The 19,104-nt window shown below is 36.7% G+C and overlaps 1 protein-coding gene, 1 non-coding gene and 1 pseudogene across 2 annotated transcripts in view; 1 reads left to right on the top strand and 2 right to left on the bottom strand.

Annotated features, from left to right (window-relative positions):
• Positions 1,501–10,486, bottom strand: LOC109823561 (annotated as a pseudogene).
• On the bottom strand, positions 13,782–13,862 carry TRNAL-CAG. Its single transcript has one exon. It is a non-coding gene; the product is annotated as a tRNA-Leu (tRNA).
• LOC109823700 (importin-13) overlaps positions 14,333–19,104 on the top strand; it is a 27,171-nt gene continuing 22,399 nt past the window's right edge. The window contains 3 exon segments of the mRNA XM_020390036.1: positions 14,333–14,491; positions 14,493–14,588; positions 14,681–14,779. Of these exon segments, the coding sequence (XP_020245625.1) occupies positions 14,342–14,491; positions 14,493–14,588; positions 14,681–14,779 (345 nt within the window). The 5' untranslated portion in view covers positions 14,333–14,341.

Genomic DNA, 19,104 nt, shown 5'->3' on the forward strand with positions numbered 1-19,104 from the left:
GGGGCGTTGAGGAGAATGGGGCCCTCCGATTCCTTGCTTTCATCATCGTGGTCGCCGCTGTTTTGTTTGATTTACGTGACATCGTTGAGGAGGGGAGAGCGAGGAGGATGAAAATGGTTCTTAGATCTCCTGCTAGCATAGGGGAGCAGCTTTGTTTTTTGTATTGATTTGGGTAAATAGAGGGGGAAGAGAAGAGAAATCATATTTTAACATTGTTTGAGAGTTTCATTTATGAGGACACGCCAAATTAGGGTGTAATGGAGGGGAGGGAAGTAAGAGGAATTTTTTACTTTCATTTCCTTTCTTAAGAGCTTGTTTGGATTTGTAGGAGGTGAAGGGAAGTTAAGGGAAACTATATAAGAGAATGAAAGGGAAGGGAATGGAGTTCCCTTACTCTTGGTTACACGGTTACACCCCAATTTGGGGGCTAACAAATTTTATACTATTAGGGGGTGAACCAAGGGGAACTAGGGTGAATAACTTCACCTCCTAAATGTTCCCAATTAAGGTGAATGAAGATGAATGGTTCTCCTAACTTCCCTTCACCCTTATTCCCCTCAATCCAAACAAGTAAACTCCCAAACAAAGTAATAGTATCTACATCCAAAAAACAGGCACCAGCTCACATGTCTGATATCAAAATCACAAATTGAAGTTCTTCTGTATATTCCATCCCATTTCGACGTTAAAATGCTTCAATGATCTGATTATAATGATGTTGAACCTGGTATGCAGACCAAGTTGTCAACTTTTAACATTTTATACTATTAGGGGGTGAACCAAGGGGAACTAGGGTGAATAACTTCACCTCCTAAATGTTCCCAATTAAGGTGAATGAAGATGAATGGTTCTCCTAACTTCCCTTCACCCTTATTCCCCTCAATCCAAACAAGCCCTAAGTGAACTCCCAAACATACCATTAGGGGAAGGGAATGAATGGGAAGTAAGGAGAACTTTAAGATTTTGACTCAAATTCTCCCCCTTATTCCCCTCATCTGCCCTCCTAAATGGAACTCCCAAACAATGTTAAAATTAGATTTCTTTTCCCCTCCCCCTCTCTACCCTCCATCCAAACAGACCATAGAAGTTTCTAAAAGTTGCACCTCAGTGCCGTCAGTTATGCAAATGTCTTGTGCGGCGCCTGGCGTGTCATTTTCAGAGCATTTTGATCCTCTTTTTTCCCTTTAAAATCTATTGCTGCGCCTGTCGAGTTCATGTTTTAGACGTATCCTAATTCTACCTTCAATAGGATTTTGATGGGCTTACGACCGAAGGTATTTATGTGGAACACTGGGTGAACAATAAGGTATTTGAGTGTAATTTACCGTGAATTTCAACAAACTCCTGAACTTTGCAGTGAGTTGTACAAAACCCAGCTTGGAGAATTAAAGAAATATCCCAAAACTTTTACAGGGAGTTTTACAAGAATCACCCCCAATTTTTTTTGAGGGTTTTGTGAATATTTTTGAAATCAACTCTCAAATGATCTCCGCTTATTAATTGGATACTTCAACATAGCTTCTGAGAAATAAAATTGAATAATCATGTTAAAATGACATTTATGAGAAATTGATAACATAAAGGGACCCATCAATTGTACTTTCTAATAATACATTTGATACAATATTTAGGCCATCGAAAGAAAGAAAAACAAATGTAACAGAACTTGGCCTCTCATATGACCCAGAACCAGGACACAATGGAGCCAGTTGCCAAGCCAACGCCTAGAAACAAAACCATCACAACTCCCGCCGTCTCAGAATGCTGAACCCGAACAGTTTTCGGAGTAAGAATCATGAGGATCGATGTCAAGTAACCATTAGTCAACCCAAGAAGACAAGTCAATACCGTCACTGGAATTTCGGTACGAAAGAAATCAGGACCATGCAAGCAACCGAAAAAGAGAGGGTAAAACATCAACCTCCAGAAACATGCACCAACAGCAATATTGACATTTTCGAACAAATACACTGCGGTCAGAGACTTCCCAATAAAATCAAATACATTATAACTAGCAATGAGCATTATCGGATACCAGTCTTTGAGAGCCTCAGAGTGCACATCTTCGGTGACGTATCCTGGAAATATCGAAAGTGTGACGACATAAATCAAGACGAGTCCTGATCCCGGCCACTTGATTCTTCCCACAATGTCCCATAATGTGGATCTCCAAGCCGATCCGTTAAGTGGGCCTTTCGCACTTCTCTCTTCCTTTAAAGCTTGAAGTTTGATGCCTTTGTAAAATTGCACAATTGGAAGCCTATCTGCAATGTTGTAGCCAACGAGACAAATTGCCATAACTGTGATGCTAACGGCGAAGTAGAGGTTTGCGCTTTTTCTTAATCCAACAGCATCTTGCGGATATATGGCTTTCGTTATGATTCTCATCGCTGAAACAAGTACTCCTGCAACACAAGGTCAAGTATGAAAGTCTTGATAAACGTGGGCGGTACAATGATAGTATTAGGAGAGGAAACCTATTTTAATGCAGATTGGCTAAGGGCTATAGAGAAAGTGTATTGAGATTCAAATTCTTTTTCAAGCTATGAGGAGAAATGTGAAGTACAAGTTTATGAGAGATGAGAAGAAGAGCTAAACTGATGTCTGTCATCATAAGAGTCCTATCATGAACCAATGTAATTTATTCCAGAGATATACAAAGCAATTTACTTCTTCTCACTTGTGAAAAACTCGGAAAAAGTCAATACTTGAGATTGCACTCATGTCCATCTGCATGCACTGAATAGTGGATGTTTGGAAATGAGAGATTAAAATCTTCATGTAAACTCAAAGTACCTAGACACCAAAATGAACCATAACATTTCTAACATAGTCTAAGATCATGCAGCAGCTGTAATAAATGCTTACACACAGTATGAGAGATCGAAAAAAGAAGGAAAGATTGAAATCATTTAATGACTGATATTGCTTGATATGTAAGCGTCATTATAGGTATGCGTGAATCAATATCAGTATCGGCTGATACGAATCATGCACATGTATTAACATCATACAATTTGATTGATATGCATGCTTTGGTATTCAGGACTTGGTTAGAGGCATACATGAAAATTATAGTCTAATGAGAAATTTTTGGATTAGGATTAAATATTAGCTTGAGTTTAGGATTGGTTATTTGATTTGAAAATTGAATGAGTCTTTTAAGTTCTATCTGTATAAGCATTAGTTATTTGATTTGCAAACTGAATTTTAGTCTTCAGCTCTATTAATATTAGAATTAGAAGTCCTCATCAGTCTGTAAAAACACTTGTAATTTTCATATTAATATGAGAGTGATTTTTTTTTTGTTAAGAATTTGCAATAACATGTGATTTACTTCCATTGGCATGAGACCACGAACAACCATAACCTTAGTCCCCTCTCTTCCTCTTCATCCGAATAATCCTAAACCAGTCAAAACAATCACCACTCCTTTTTGTTTCTTCTTCCCTATTGTTTCTCGTTTCCCTTGCTAGTCACATCAAAGGAAGATGGCTTCACCATTCTTTATCTCTTAATAGCTAATCTAACACAATGAGGGAGGCAGCTCTGATGGGATCAGAGTGAGGGCTTCGATCTGAACATGACTTTGGATGGTGAGAACTTTCACTGAAAACTTGATTGGCAGTAGAGAACAACTAACGCTGACTAATAAGGGTGCAAGAGGCCTGACGGGCAGTTATTGAGTACTGTTCACTCAATGAACAGTAATAAAAAGTGCAATTTGTCTTGGTCATAAGGAACAGTAACCCAAACAGGGAAACTGGGGGACTGTTTAGTGGGGTTTTGGGTATTCTTTTGATGGTTTTGAATGATGGTGATTTTTTGATGAGGATATAGTTATAAAATGTCTGAGAAGAGAATTTGATTGAAGGATATTGTAATTGGAGGGCTAGGATAAAAGAAGAGCCTCACACCCAATGGCATCACACTCCGGCACTTCACATATCATAATTTTAGCACTTTACATGCTAAAAAATATTTAACATCTCAAGAATTTTTCTTGTCAATAATCATACTCTTATACTTCATGGAGGTTATAACTTTAACTATAGAGAAAACTAATCCAAGAAAGCAAATCAAATCCTAACCAAATCATAATAAAAAGCAAACAAAGATAAAATAAATTTCAGAGATTCTAACAAACCTAAATCAAATCCTAAGGAGATCTTTAACTAAAATTGGAGATTACATCACATTATACTAAAATAAGAAAGATACCAGTAAATCTATAAAATTTCTAATCAACGGCTAATGATCGTTCTGCATCAAATCTCCCCATGATTGAGAAAACTTGACCTCGAGTTTTATAATGGGCAAGTGTAATATGTAATTTACTTGGTGGAAAGTTTTTCCTTAAGGGTGGCAGGATTTTCAAGAGAAGTTGTAGAACCCAATATCAAGCTAGGCAGATTAGGGTTTGGAATAATAAAGTCAACATTCAGATTAGCCTAGACTGGGAGTTTGCACTGCATATCGATTTTACATTCGGCTTCTAAGCTTGACTTGATTTCAGACTCTAGACTTAATTCGAGCATAGATTTTGGATTATCATTTAACTCGATTTTCGATTTTCGTTCAAGTTCTTGATGTCCTTCAAATTCGAGTTTAGGAATGGACTTTAAATCGATTTTCTACTTGGTTCCACTTTTCTCTCGAGTTGTAGCTCGGGCTCTGGATCAATTTTTTGATCTTGTTGTGTTTTTTATTCTAGCTCAAGTTCAAGCTTCAGCTCTGGATTGAATTTAAATTTTGACGAATCCACAACTGGCTAGAGTTGAGGCACAAGTGTTATCTTTGGTTCAGGTTTTAAAGAAAGACAATGTATTCTAGATGGACTACAAGCTAACTACCTCCTTTCCATGAAAGTTTTCATAGCTTCCCATGAACGGATACCTGAATGAAAACCAGAATAATTTCTAGACCACCATGTTTTAGCTTCTGTATGGAGTATACACTCAGCATATAAATACATTTCCAGATCTGGCATATCATAAAAAATCAATTTTCTATATTGAAAATCCAAATTTCAAAATCATAGGGCTCCTCACATCCATTGGATCCATAAAAATAAGCTACAGTATCGAATTTTAATTGGATTGAAACCAAACCCTTATGAAGGAGTTAGCGGCATTTTACCCTTAATAATCATGGATCTTTCGATTCTGATACCAAATATTAGGATCGGGGCGAGGACTTCGATCTAAACATGACTTCAGACAGCGAGAACTTTTATTGAAAACTTGATCAGCAAAAGAGAACTAAATGTGATGAATAAGAGTGCAAGAGGGCCGAAGAACAGCCAGGGTGTGTTTGGATTTCATTAGGGGTGGGGTCAGTTAAGGGAAAATAAGAGAGAAGAGAAGAGAATGTAAGGAAATTCTCCTTCCCTAGGTTCCACCCTATTTTGGTTGTGGGGGTTCATTAATTGTAAGGTATCAAGGGGAATGAGGGGAAGTACTTTCACTCTTAAAAAAACAAGGTGAAATAAATTCCCCTACCTTTCCTTCTCCCCTATTCCCCTCTATCGAAACAGTCCCTTAATAAGTCCTGTTCACTGGATGGATAGTAATAAAAATTATTGTTCATTTGATGAACAATGCATTTACCATTCGTAGAAGGAAGAGTAATTCGAACAAGGAAATTGCAGGAATATTTAGTGGGTTTTAGGTGTTCTTTTGATTTTTTTTAAATGGTGATGATCTTTTGATGAGAGGATAAATGGCTATAAGATGCTTGAAGAGTGAATTTTGATTGAAGGATATTGTAATTAGAAGGCTAGGATGAAAAAAAAGGTCTCACACACAAGGGCATCACACCTCAACACTTCATATGTCATAATTTTAGCACTTCACATGCTAACAAATATTTTTCACATCTCAAGAAATTTTTTCATTAATAATAGGCTAACTTCTCATGGAGAATTTCAACTTTATTTATAGATAAAATCTAAAACTGGAAAGTAAATCAAATTCTAACCAAATCATAATTAAAAGTAAACAGAGATAAAATCTCTAACAAAATAAATCTTAGAGAACAATCTCAAACCAAATCCTAAGGATATCTTTACCTAAAATTGGAGATTAGATCAAATATTACCAAAATAACAAAGATACCAATAAATCCATAAAATTCCTGATTAACGGCTAACGATCATCCGGCATCAAGTACCTAATCGACAATTTCATATTATAATATTATAGTATAGTCTTGATAGAATTTTGTCGATAAGATTTGAGTATTATACATTATACAACTTAATAAATGCCCCAAATTATTAAACTATAAGAGACCTAGAATAACTCACCCTTAAATGCTAGTTGTTAGAGGGAGGAAACTCAAATCTCTTATAAACCTACAAGTGACTCAAGTAAATATAGGACGGAGTTGACTTTAACATACCATCACGTTACATAGTCTTGGCACCCACGTTGAAGGGCTTTGCGCTAGTCTAGTCTTGGTCTAACATTGCAATCCCAGTGTCACCTCTTTGGCTTTGCACTAGACTAGTCCCGGTCGAACACTGCAATCCTAACATCACCCCATTGGCCTTGCACTAGACTGGTCCTGGTAAAACACTGTAATCCCCATGTCACCCGTTTGGCTTTGCACTAGACTAGTTTGAACAATCACTACAATATCATCATCACCACCTCCTCCGCTCACTTGCAACCGGGAAGGTGGTGTTGGCTTTGATGTCATTTGTAAGGGACCTAGAAAAACTCAATGCTAATAGCCCCTTATAAGCCTGCTATCGACTCCTCATTTTGTCAATATAGGACTGAACAGACCCTAACATAAACATGGTCTAGACCCATCATAAATGCATAAAGATAAACGATTACACTTTTTTGTTTTTAAGTCCATCAAATGGCCTTGAGATGGAGTAAGTTTACATGGCGAATTGCATACATCTAGATAGAACGTCATAAAACAACTAAAATTCTATGTACAAGAGTTTTACAATAATTGGCCAATATTCAGATCCATTTCAATGAATTAGAGCTATTAGGAGCTTTATACTATAGTTTTTCTCAGTGTGCCATTTTAAACCATACTTTTCCATGAGCAAAATATCCACAATTATATACTGTAGACAGTGAAAAATGTTGAATGAAGGGCCCACTAAGGGCAAGATGGTCATTCCAAGCATGGTCAGTGGGTTTATAAAAGCCAAAAGGATCCACAATTGGCCAAGGATGCAAGTCTACAAGGCTCAAAGCAAAGGCAAGGTGAGAAGCAATTCAAAAGTTCACAAAAGAGCAGCTAACTCACCTTTACGTGGAGTTAAGACACCTTAGTAACCTTCATGCGGGTCTAAAGGCACTTGAGGCGGGTTCAGACACCTTTACACGGACTTGATTTTTACGTGGGTCTCACCTAACCCGCCACGTCAGTCACAAACGAGCAGTTAAAGTGGCAAACCAAACTGCCATGAGTCAAAGTAACGTTGCACACTTAAGAGAAAAGACGTCACCTTTAGATGATGCGGAGTTCACTAAATGACAAAACTAGTCATTTACGCGGAGCTGCTTGGTCAGCATAAATCTAAGTCCATGTAAACTTAGAGCGCATAAACGGCTCGTATTTTTCTCTTTAAATAGAGGCCCTCCATTCACAAGCAAAGGGCTCAATAATTTGGCTCCCAACTTCTGACTTTTAAGTTTGGTTGAGGCTCTAGATCATCTTCCATAGAGACAAAGAAGCCTAGGCTTTGGTTTAGCATTGGGCCAAGTCTTTAATCTTTAAGGGTTCCTTGAATTGCCTCGGGCTCTCCTTCTCTTTTGATCTCCTAGTCAATATCCACTCCCTTTCTTAAGAGTTTACTCTAAGAGTTTCTAATAACCTAGAAGTCACTACCACTCCTTCATCGGAGTTTTATCCTCTCAAAAAGCTATATGCCTATACAAAACACCCGAGAGTAACTTCTCGCTAGCCGAAGCTACCTTATTATCACAAGAAGGATCATCCATACACCCGTGAGAAAAACAAAAACTTGCATCATCCTCTCTCAAGCGGAATCTCCTACCAAGACTTCTCCGATTGTCATCAACTCAAAGTAACTTCACTCATACCATCAACGAAGCTCGGAATCAAACTCATCAACACAGTCAAGGTCCCACTTAAAAAAGGCGAAGGTCTCTCTGTTGATTGTTAGAAGTCCTCTCTAGAAAGATCATCATGTCTCTCATCAAAAATGATGGAAGACATAAACTTTACTTTTAGCCAGATTTAATCATGTTTCCCAATTTAGATCTTCCAATTACAATGCACAACATATAATTTCACCTAATAGTTTCAATGCCTAATCCTATTGATAGGAATAAGATCCATCAAACAACGCAATCCACACTACAACCACTGAAAAACATCAAAAATATTTCTTTGAGGGAAGGAACCCAAATCTGTAAGGGGTTAGCCAAGTAGAACTCAAAATTAGAACTGATATAATTTGTGGAGCAAATTTTTACAATGTTAGCCAATTAGAACTAGAACTAGGATAAATTATACAATGTTAGTCAATTAGAACTAAATAAAAAATAGAACTGGGATGATGGTAAAAAACTATCTCGCTTTTGTCATATTTATATAGAAAAGAGAGAGTTCTAGTCTCTCAAATTGTCCTAAGTTTTAAACTAGAACTAGGCGGTGAAAAACTAGAACTTTCATCTTTTACTTTTTTATTTTTATTTTCATATTTCATTTCTCCATGCTCTTCAAACTACAACATCTCTTCCTACCCTTATATTTAATTTTATTTTCATTTTATTAAATATTACAATTATATAATTAATTTAAATTAAAAATTTCATGTTTTATTAAAAATTAATTGAAATAGAGAGATGACGGAGAGATGTCCGACAAAGAGAAAAAAGGAAAACTTTGTTTTTGAGATTTGTAATACATTAATAATTCTAAAAATAAAAAATTATAAATTATTATCATAATAATATCTTATAGTCTATCAATAGTTCTTCAAAATTAATTAGCACTAAAGTTAATAATTATTATTATTACTATTAATTTTTAAAATATATAAATAGCAGTCTTACCATCAAAATGCATAACTTATATGCATCTCGGTTATTGCAAATTATCCCTAACTATACTAACAATTGTCCCACTAAAATATCCCTTTTTTAAAAAAAAACTACTCCCAATTATCCCACTTCAAAAAATTATCCCATACTAAGAGATGTTTCACTTCTAGCAAAAATGTTTCACTTCAAAAAACTACTAGAAGCTAGTCGTTAGAGGAGGGAAGCCAAATCCCTTATAAATCTACAATTCACTCCTCAAGTCAATGTGAGAATACTTGACCCTCGTACAACCATACTTCCACATTCCTAGCATCCATGCTGGATGACTTTGGATCAGCCTAGTCTTAGTCAAACACTACAATTCCATTGTTACCCCTTTGGCTTTGAATAGACTAGTCCCAAACAAACACTGCAATAACAATGCCGCCGCCGCTCGCTTGCAATTGAGAACGTGTGGTTGGTTTTGATGCCAATTGTAAGGCACCTAGGAGAACTCACCCCTGATTGCTTCCTTATAACCCCGCAATTGACTCCTTGTTTAGTCAATATGGGAGTAAACGCGCCCTAACATAAACATGATCTAGGCCCGCGGTATAAGTAATTGCATGTATTCGTTGCCACGCGCATCAAGGGGCTCTGAGATGGATCATGTTTAAATGGTTTGCATGTTATCTAGAACATCATAAAACATCTAGAATTTGGTGTAAAACGGTTTCACAGTATTCAGATCAATATCAATTCATCAGAACAGTTAGGAGTTCCATGCTGTTGTTTTTTTTTTTCCTCAACATGCCATTTTAAACCACGCATATATATAGTTCCATTAATTAACATCAAGAACAACCCAATCCACACTACAACCCACCCAATAAAATAAAATAAAATAAAATAAAATAAAAATCTTACCAGACGCCGCCGTCCCGGCATACACAGCCTGAATGTACCTCTCCGGCATCTCTCCGGCAGCCCGAACGAACGGCCCGTCCTGCAGCACAACGCAATCCCCGACCCCGCGCCGCCACCGACCGCCCGCCACCGTAACCCAAAAAGCCCCGTAGTTCCCCTCTCCCCCTCACAGCCGCCGCATCCAACGCCGGCGGACGATCAGGCGCGACAGAAAGATCCCGATCGCCGGCGTTGGTAACGCGCGGCGGGCCTGTCGCCGGGAAGAGGAGGGTGGGAGGGGCCAGAAGCAGGCACGCGAGGAAGGAGACATGCTAGGCAGACGCCGAGAAAGAGCGCGGTCGACGGATGGCAAGAGGGTAGAGGTAGGCGAAGCTAGTCGACGGCGGTGATGAAGCGCGTTCCACCGGAGGAGAAGCCAGCGCCGCAGCGAGGAAGTAGAGAGGTAGGCGTAGGCGGAAGGAGTCCGAAGGGCGGCGGCGCTTTCGCCGGCGAATGAGGAGGGCGGTGGCCGGGGTCTTTCCGGATGTGGGGTCAGCCATGTTCAGGGGAAGAGTTGGAGGAGGGGAGCTGTGATCTTGACTCGTATACTACATGGCTATTTTTCATTTTATTATCAATTTTTTATTTTTATTTTTATTTTTTTTAAATCCAGCCTAGAATTGAGACTGAGCGTGGGTGGGGGTCATCATGTTGAAATTTGCTAACCGTTGTTCAGATGGGTGCAGAACTTGCTGTTAAGCGTCCGTTTGTTTTGATTTTTTTTTGAAAAGGAAAGTACGCCAGGCTTTCTTGCAAAAACATCAAGAAAATTTGTCAAAACTGACAGTTTTTGGCAGCTTTCACACCACTTTCTTCTTCAAAAAAAATTAAAACAAACGGGCCCTAAACTACAACGACTTGGGTGCTCAGCATCAGAAAAAAATCTTAAGGTTTCGTTTGGATATCATGCTACTTTACTCGTTCCATATGTTTTTATCAAAAACAAAATACCATGCTGTTGGAAACCACGATGTTTTTTAGCTAAATCATCCTCAAATCAAATACTTAAAACTTATTTCAAAACAACTTTTAGACGTTTTAAGTTTGGCGTTTTGGTTTTGAGTTTGGGGAAGCGTTAATATAAAATCTAACATAACATATTAATTGTAATTAATATATAGTTATTATCGGTATGCTAATTATATTATATTATACTATACTATAGTCTAGTTAATCTAATATATTAGTAGTATTTATTAAATAATATAAAAATATAATACTATTATATCTTATATATTAATATAATAATGTAATAAATACTAGTATAACTGTTAATACTAAAATAATTTATTGCTAACCAATGTTAATGTAAAAATAATATATTCATAATATAATAATATTTAATTATATCATAAATTATTAATATATTATTAAAGTATTATTAATAAACTCTAACGTGTTAGAAACTATAGTATATTATATAATATTAAAACGTATATAATATATTAATAATATACTTGTAATAACATAATATTATATTAATGATATTATTATATGATATATGACAATAACAATTTGATATACCAAAATAATTAATAATATAATAACACATTAAAGTACAATATAATATTATAATATATAATAAAATATTATATTGTAATGTATTTAATATTTATAATATATTTTATTATAATTAATATATAATATTATTAATAATATGTTTAATGCTAATGTTGTAACGGTCAAACTAGTGTTGAACAAAAACAACATGGTGTTTTGAAAATGCTTTTAATGGAAAAACAGAACACCATGATATTTTTTTACAAAAACACAACAAGAAAAACAACAATGTATCCAAACGAAGCCGTACCATTTTTAATCGCAATCTAATACCCTTTAATAAATGTTTTCATAAATGCGAATTAGATACTATATTATGAATGCCTGGCCCATTTTCAAAAAACCCTTCTTAACTTTGGACGGTTATTAGATAATCTCCGTTAACTCTAAAGATATCACAAAATCACCTTAACTTTAGAGATTATCAGAAAACTCCCTTTAAATTTTAGATTTTATCACAAAACTCATCTAATAGAGTTAAACTTAATTCTCGTACGGATTGGCGTTTCGGGTCGAAATCAATTGATGAAAGTTCTTCAAAGTTATGGTTCGTAGAGCAAGGTTTTAAATATCGGATATCGAAGAAATATCGGATGACCAAAATTCATATTGGATTGTGGATATCGGGGATATGTGGTAAATATCGGAATGCCATAATGAATGTTTGCATACATAGTAGAATGCATTAAAATGTAATCTCAACATATGTAATGAAATTTAAGCATACAAAATATGAATAATATATGTTTAGGATCACTAATCAACCTTCTAAAACAAACAAAAGTGCAAAGCAACGTTGCAACATTCGATCTGCTTTTTTTAGGGCAAAATATCATTTGATATAATGGGGAAATCTTGATATCTGTTGCAACATTCGATCTGCTTTTTTTAGGGCAAAATATCATTTGATATAATGGGGAAATCTTGATATCTTGCCCAAAAATCCCAAACACGGTATATTATTTTGCAACAAGCTATATAAAAAGATATATTGGTCCACATATCGGCTAATATATCGGCCATATCGGGGATTTATCACTCGAAATAGCAAAAAAGCGGTAAAGGATATTTAAAGACCATATCAATTGCGGCAAACCCTGTAAAAGGATATATCGGGAGATATATCAGGTCATGTCGGGGATATTTAAAACAATGTCGTAGAGAGAGTCTTGTGATTCCTTTGCTAGAAGTTTTATGGAATGAACTTCTCCAAAAGGCATTGAGGCTTGATGCCCCACTAGACTTACAAGCTATAGAAAAAACTTGCAACAAATATTACAGCCGTTTTGGTGGGAGAAAAGGCTACAAGATTCAAAGAAGGAAAGTAAAAGCTAAATATAAATTTCAGCTCATAAAAAAAATTAAATCCAAATAGAAAACAACCACCCCCTAATGATTCTTTATATGGCAAATTTATGTTGCTTTTGTACAAATTATTTTGAACTCAACACTAAATTTGCATTGAAAATACATTTCATAGAATATAATTACAAACATCCAAATAGTGAATTTGAAGTTAATTTCCTACAGTAAATGCTACATGTAACATTTGTTGCTACAACATTTGCTGCAATCTATTTATGGGGCAAACCAAACAACCCCTTATATTAATAATAACAATATTGTTGTTGTTGATTTGATAAAAAAAAAGCTGCCCCTTAATAAAACAAAGGAGCTTCTTGAAATAGCAGGTATAACACTTTTTTTAAACTTTATAGATGGAAGGGTAAACGAATCAAATTTATTATGGTGTGTTTGGATGGATGGTTGAGGAGGGAAGGGGAAGGGAAATTTAGATTTACTCTTGTTTGAGAGTTCTATTAGGAGGGTAGAGGAGGGGAAGTTAGAAAAAATTTATACTAAAATCTTAACCCCCAAATTGGGGGGTACGGTAGGAGAAGGGAAGAGAAGGAAAAATTTAACCTTACTTCACTTCCCTTAGTGATCACCCAAACAAGCCATTATAGTATAGCCATAAGTTAATTAATTAATAAGTTTCAAAGTGAGAGAGACGCGTCCCGTCTACATTTGTCTAATATGAGAAAATCCTTTTCTTTGAAAACAATATTTTAGTTCATCTTATAAAAAAAAACTAGTTTATTGCCATTACGCGAGTCACAAACAATTGAAACCATTGTCAACAACGCTAGATACGATTTCTTTATTATTCTAGGAAATTAGAAAACTGTATAAAAATATATTCTTTTTTCAAAAATAAAAGGAAAAATTTGATACTGTCAAGAATGGGATTCGAACCCATGCCCTTTCGGACCAGTACCTGAAACTGGCGCCTTAGACCAACTCGGCCATCTTGACTCCTCGCGATTAATTTTCAGGGTTGCTGATAATTAAATCGAACAACGCGTCCAAGATGCGCACATACGAAACCCCACAAAAAAATGCGTCCAAGATGCTAATAATTTACTTTTCAACCCACCAAGAGGAGGAAAAAGAAAAAAAAAAACCCCAAAAAGGGGGAAAATAAATCTTAGATCTAACCCTCGATATTCCCCCAACCAGCTCGCTCGCTCGCTGCGCCCCCTTCTCCTTCCTCCCAATTCGCTCCCTACACTTGGGGCCCGTCGCGATCCTATCAACTACACTTTAAGAAAAAAATTAAAAAAAGCTCCCATTGTTTCATTTGTTTAGCCCCCTTTCCCCTTGTGCGTAACTTTTCAGGCGTCACTGCTTCTCCGACGACCCCACCCCTTTCCCCTTTTCGAGCTTCCTCCCTTCTCTCTCTCTCAATCTCTCTATTAAACTTTCTCCACCCCCCCTCTCTCTCTTCTCGATTGATGAATGAGCTGCAGATCAAGGTAGCTCAGGCCGTCCACGGTGCTAACCCAACAGACGCCCGAGAGTCCAGCAACCGCGTCGCTGCACGCAAATGGCTCGTCCAGTTCCAGGCACCCGACGCGACGTGGAGGGTCGGCGCCTCCCTCCTCGCCTAGCGCGAGCGACCGGCCGCGACTCTCCCGCCGCTTCCTCTCGCCCGCCGACTTCGAGGTCGAGTTCTTCGCCGCGCAGATCCTCAGGCGCAAGGTAAGTGGAAAAGTTTCCAACTTTTTAACTGGATGCATTTTTTTTTTGTGGGGGCGGAGATTATTATTTTTGTTTTTTTTTTCGGTGGGCAGATTCAGAGCGAGGGCTACTACCTGCAGCTGGGAGTGAAGGACGCGCTGCTTAATGCCCTGCTTGTTGCTGCCAAAAGATTCAGCTTGGGCCCGCCTCAGGTGAGTAGAGTCTAAGAACTGATGCATTTCGAGGTAAAACCCATGTTTAACTGAGAACTTCGGTTTTGGGAACCTATTTGCTTGCTTGAGGATAATTCTGAGAAAAAGCCCACGTTTTGGCTTTAGCATTGGTTTTGTGTTTTGGTGCATTTTGATGCGTAGGAAGAAAACGCAATGTGTGAGCGCCCTGGCATATTCTGATAGGGTTTCGCTCGGAGTGAGGTAAAGCCTGATGTGTTATTGTGGTGTTGACTGAGAATTTTTGGTTTGGGAACCCGATTGCTTGTCCGGGGGCAACGGATGATAACTCTAGGAAAACCCATGTTTTTGTCTAGCATGGGGTATAGAAAAAGATCTGTTTTTGGTTTATCGCATTGGCCAAGAGTGTCATTTGGGATAGAATTCTTACTATATAGTGTACTGACTGAGTGGCACTTCTGAAGATTTTGTTCCTTCGGCATTGTCCACAGCTTTAACTTGTGTTTTCGGTGGTAGTGCCAAGTGTTGGTGTCAGTATCCATTTCTTAGCCTACAAATGCTGCAAAAGGAAAACCATTTTGTTCTTAGCCTACAAATGCTTAAATATGTATTGCTCTGTCAATGTCAGGATAGGGAAAAGGTTACTGCCCCAGGGATGCACACAATGCTACTGAAGTGGTTAGTAAATACCAATAGTGGTGATAAAAAAAACTGCGCATTAAAACACACATATACTAAGAGCTTTAGTATTTGCTGTTCCATGTGAACTGTTATTCATGAAATTGCGAATCATGGGATGACATTGCTAATACAAATTCATGTTTTTGGTTCCTCATGATTATTTAGCAAATTGAACTTCCTGATATTTGTTAGGTTCTTAGGTATATCTGAATTTTTTGAAATTTGGACACAAATACAAGTACCTTCCAGTACCTGAGTGTACTTACCATCACCATTTCTAGCTCTATGAATCAAAATTTACTTGATTCAAAAAATGAATTACAACTCCACTTCCTAATTGAAAAATGAAGGTTAAAAGCTTAAAACTTTAACTGGATTTGGAATTCCTTGGTTATAAGAAACCAAACAACCTGTTGGACCAAATGTTTGAGGCAGTGCTCGATACTTCCAATAATATGCAAAAAAAAGTCCTTATGTTGGACACAATTGTAGCAACTTATATGTGGAAAGTGGAGGGTCAATCACATCCTCTTTATGTTCTCGAGTGCAAGCATTTCAAGGAGCCAATGCTGAATGAAATCAGGAATGGATGTATATACCTCACTAGGGGTGCAATTGTACCCCTAAAATTTGCAAATTAGCATTTAACCATTCTTATGTTTACATTCTGAAACCCCCACCCCCAATTTAAAAATTTTCACCCCAGCCTATCTCAAACGTCTAAAGCAATAGTAGTCATCTGTATATGCGTATTATAAATTAAAAGCTATTTGAATTTCATATCTAATGGCCCAAACATTATAAATTCAAAACCAACAACACTATAAAGTCTAATACCAAAAAACCAAAAACCCAAAACTAATAGTAAAAGTCAAAAAACCCATTTCCCTCCATCTCTTTGTTATTTCACTGATTTGAATTCCAAAGACCTAAGCGGCCAAACCCTTACTCCATTCTCATCTCTGCACAGTAATCCATTGGCACTGGCCGCCTCTTGGACCACTGCGTGCACCCCACGCGGCCTGGATCGCCTCTTGGAAGTGAGACATCTATGTCAAGTTTGTCCGGTCCTCCTCTTCTCTCCTCAACTTTACAGTAAGTGCAAATGAGGTGTATATTATATTATTAGTTTTTAGATAAATAGATATTTGTAGTTTACCGCCAGTAAAATTTTTCTATACCCGCCTCTAGATGACATAGATGGTTTCTTGTTGATAACTATGTCATCGGGGACCAGGAGGACATTGCTCCTTGTTTGTTCTTCCAAAACACTTACATTGGAAACATTACCCTTCTTGATGTTGACCATGTTTTGCAAAGGCTTGATATGCAGCAGTTCTATAGGGATGCATGGGTAGAGAGAGAAGAGACAGAGGGATTCTTTCTTTGGAGATAAGGTCATTATAAAAGACTCAAAAAATGCACTATGAAAATCACTGCAGCCAATGTTTTAAAGCTCCTATCTAGGCCTAAGTGGTATCTAGACCGCCTGCCTAGTTCTTAGGAGTGCCTAGGAAGCCGAGATCGCTCACGAGGATTGCACCGCTCAGGTCTTAGTCGTGATTTTCTTCGTTGTTGCCTCCACATCCTTTAACCTCCTTCAAACTCTTTCGACCGCCTCTACTGACTCGAACACATCCTCACCTTCTCCAAGTCTTCTGACCTCCAACAAAAACTTCTCCGTCACCACTTCACAAAAAAGGATGTCCTCCTGGGTAGGGGTGCAAACAAACTGAATTCGAATCAAATACCCTAGTATTCGTATTTGGTCCGTATTCGACTATTTGAATTCAATTAGGATAGTATTCGAATATTCGACCACTATTCGCAAATATATCCGTTAATAGTATTTGGGTAATCTTTACAAATTATTCGGTCCATATTTGCTAGATATTTGGCAAATATTTGTTATCTTAGTCTTGAAATAGAGTCAAACATGATATACCTGATGAATATGTAACATCATTATATATATTGTTCGCAAATAAAAAACTATTTATCCACATTTACAAGTTGCAAAATGAAATTTTAAGGGCTAAACTGTATAAATTAATAGTTTATTAAACAAACGAATCGAATATGCCTATGGTTAAATTCTATTCGTTTATGAACCGAATAATAAAAACTATTAATTTAATATTAAATGAACTATTGAATCGAATATGACTGAATACCTTAGGCGAAAAAATACCGAACTATTTGTTAAATATTTGGTTCATTTTCACCCCTATTCCTAGGCTTAGTGCTTACAGCCTAGGTGCCAGTTTGGCACCTAGCGGTGCCTCTTGCTTGCAATTCATTAAAAATTAAAAAATACCTAGGCCCCGCCGAGATGCGTAGGCTCTAGGCTGCAGGTCCGACGCCTAGGCCGTCTAGCGCTTTCTGTAACCTTGATTGTAGATGATAAATACATATATGTGTAGACCTAACTTGTGAAAGGTGAGTTGTGAATTAATAATGGTTAATATAGTGAATGTCTTGCTAATCTGGTCAATTTAGGAAATTAGTTATAAAATTCGTAGTTGCTAAAGGGAGAGTGGAGAGAATAATAGGACAAGAAAGAGAAGAGCGGGGCAAACATTTAGGTTAGCTTAAATTAGATACATTATGAATAACTAGATACATTATGAATAACTAGAATATAAGCACGTGCAAATGCACATGATATGAAAAATTTATATTCCGAATATGACAATGTTATTAAATTTCAGCTATTTTATGAGTGCATATTCTAATATCAAGATGAACATTTTATCAATGTGATTCTTTTTCTAAAGAGAGAACGTGATTTAAGTTTTTTGGTTTTTTATATATTAGTCCCTTAAATATTCAATAATTGCATATTAGTCCATCAAATCTTATAAATTGCATATTAGTTCCTTAAATCTTCAATAATTGCATATTGGTCCCCAAATCTTAGAAATTGCATACCTCAAATCTTATAGGCTCTTGCAAAATTGTTCCTTAACTAGTATATTAATTAAAACCTAATCATGGTTAGGTTAACTCTTAAACTAAAATCTGCAATCACCAAACTATCCCTCCCTGATGTTTCAACCCTTTGTGAAGCTCAACTTCAGGTTTTTTGCTAACTATTGGATAAGAACTCAAGTAAATTTTGATTTATTTTAAGCCAGTATTGGGTTTAAACTTATTAAGAAATGAGTTGGGGAACATTAAAGAGGGGTAAAATAGTCACTTTACCTCCAAACATTAGATTTGGCGGAATACTCCCCAAATCTAACGGGAGTTAACTTGAAAGACCATTTTGGAAGACCCTATTAGGATTTGAGGGACTCATATGCTATTTTCAAGATTTGGGGGACTGCTATGCAATTATTGAAGATTTAAGGGACCAATATGTAATTTTCTAGATTTGAGGGACTGATATGCAATTATTGAACATGTAAGGGACTAATATCTAAAAAACCCTAAAATAATTTGTTTTTCTCAAAAATATAATCAAATAATATTTACAAATCAGCATATGAAAAGAAGGCTAATTTAATACCAGTTCTATATAAAATAATTTTCCATGCTAGAGTTAACATGCCAAAATACTGAGAAACATAATGTAATAATTAAATCTCCCTGGAAAGTGAAATTGTGATTTCATTAAAAATGAAACAATTTAACTTAACTAGGGGGGGGGGGGGTCTAATCAA

The sequence above is a fragment of the Asparagus officinalis genome, chromosome 9, assembly GCF_001876935.1.
Source record: "Asparagus officinalis chromosome 9, Aspof.V1, whole genome shotgun sequence".
Taxonomy (NCBI): Eukaryota; Viridiplantae; Streptophyta; class Magnoliopsida; order Asparagales; family Asparagaceae; genus Asparagus; species Asparagus officinalis.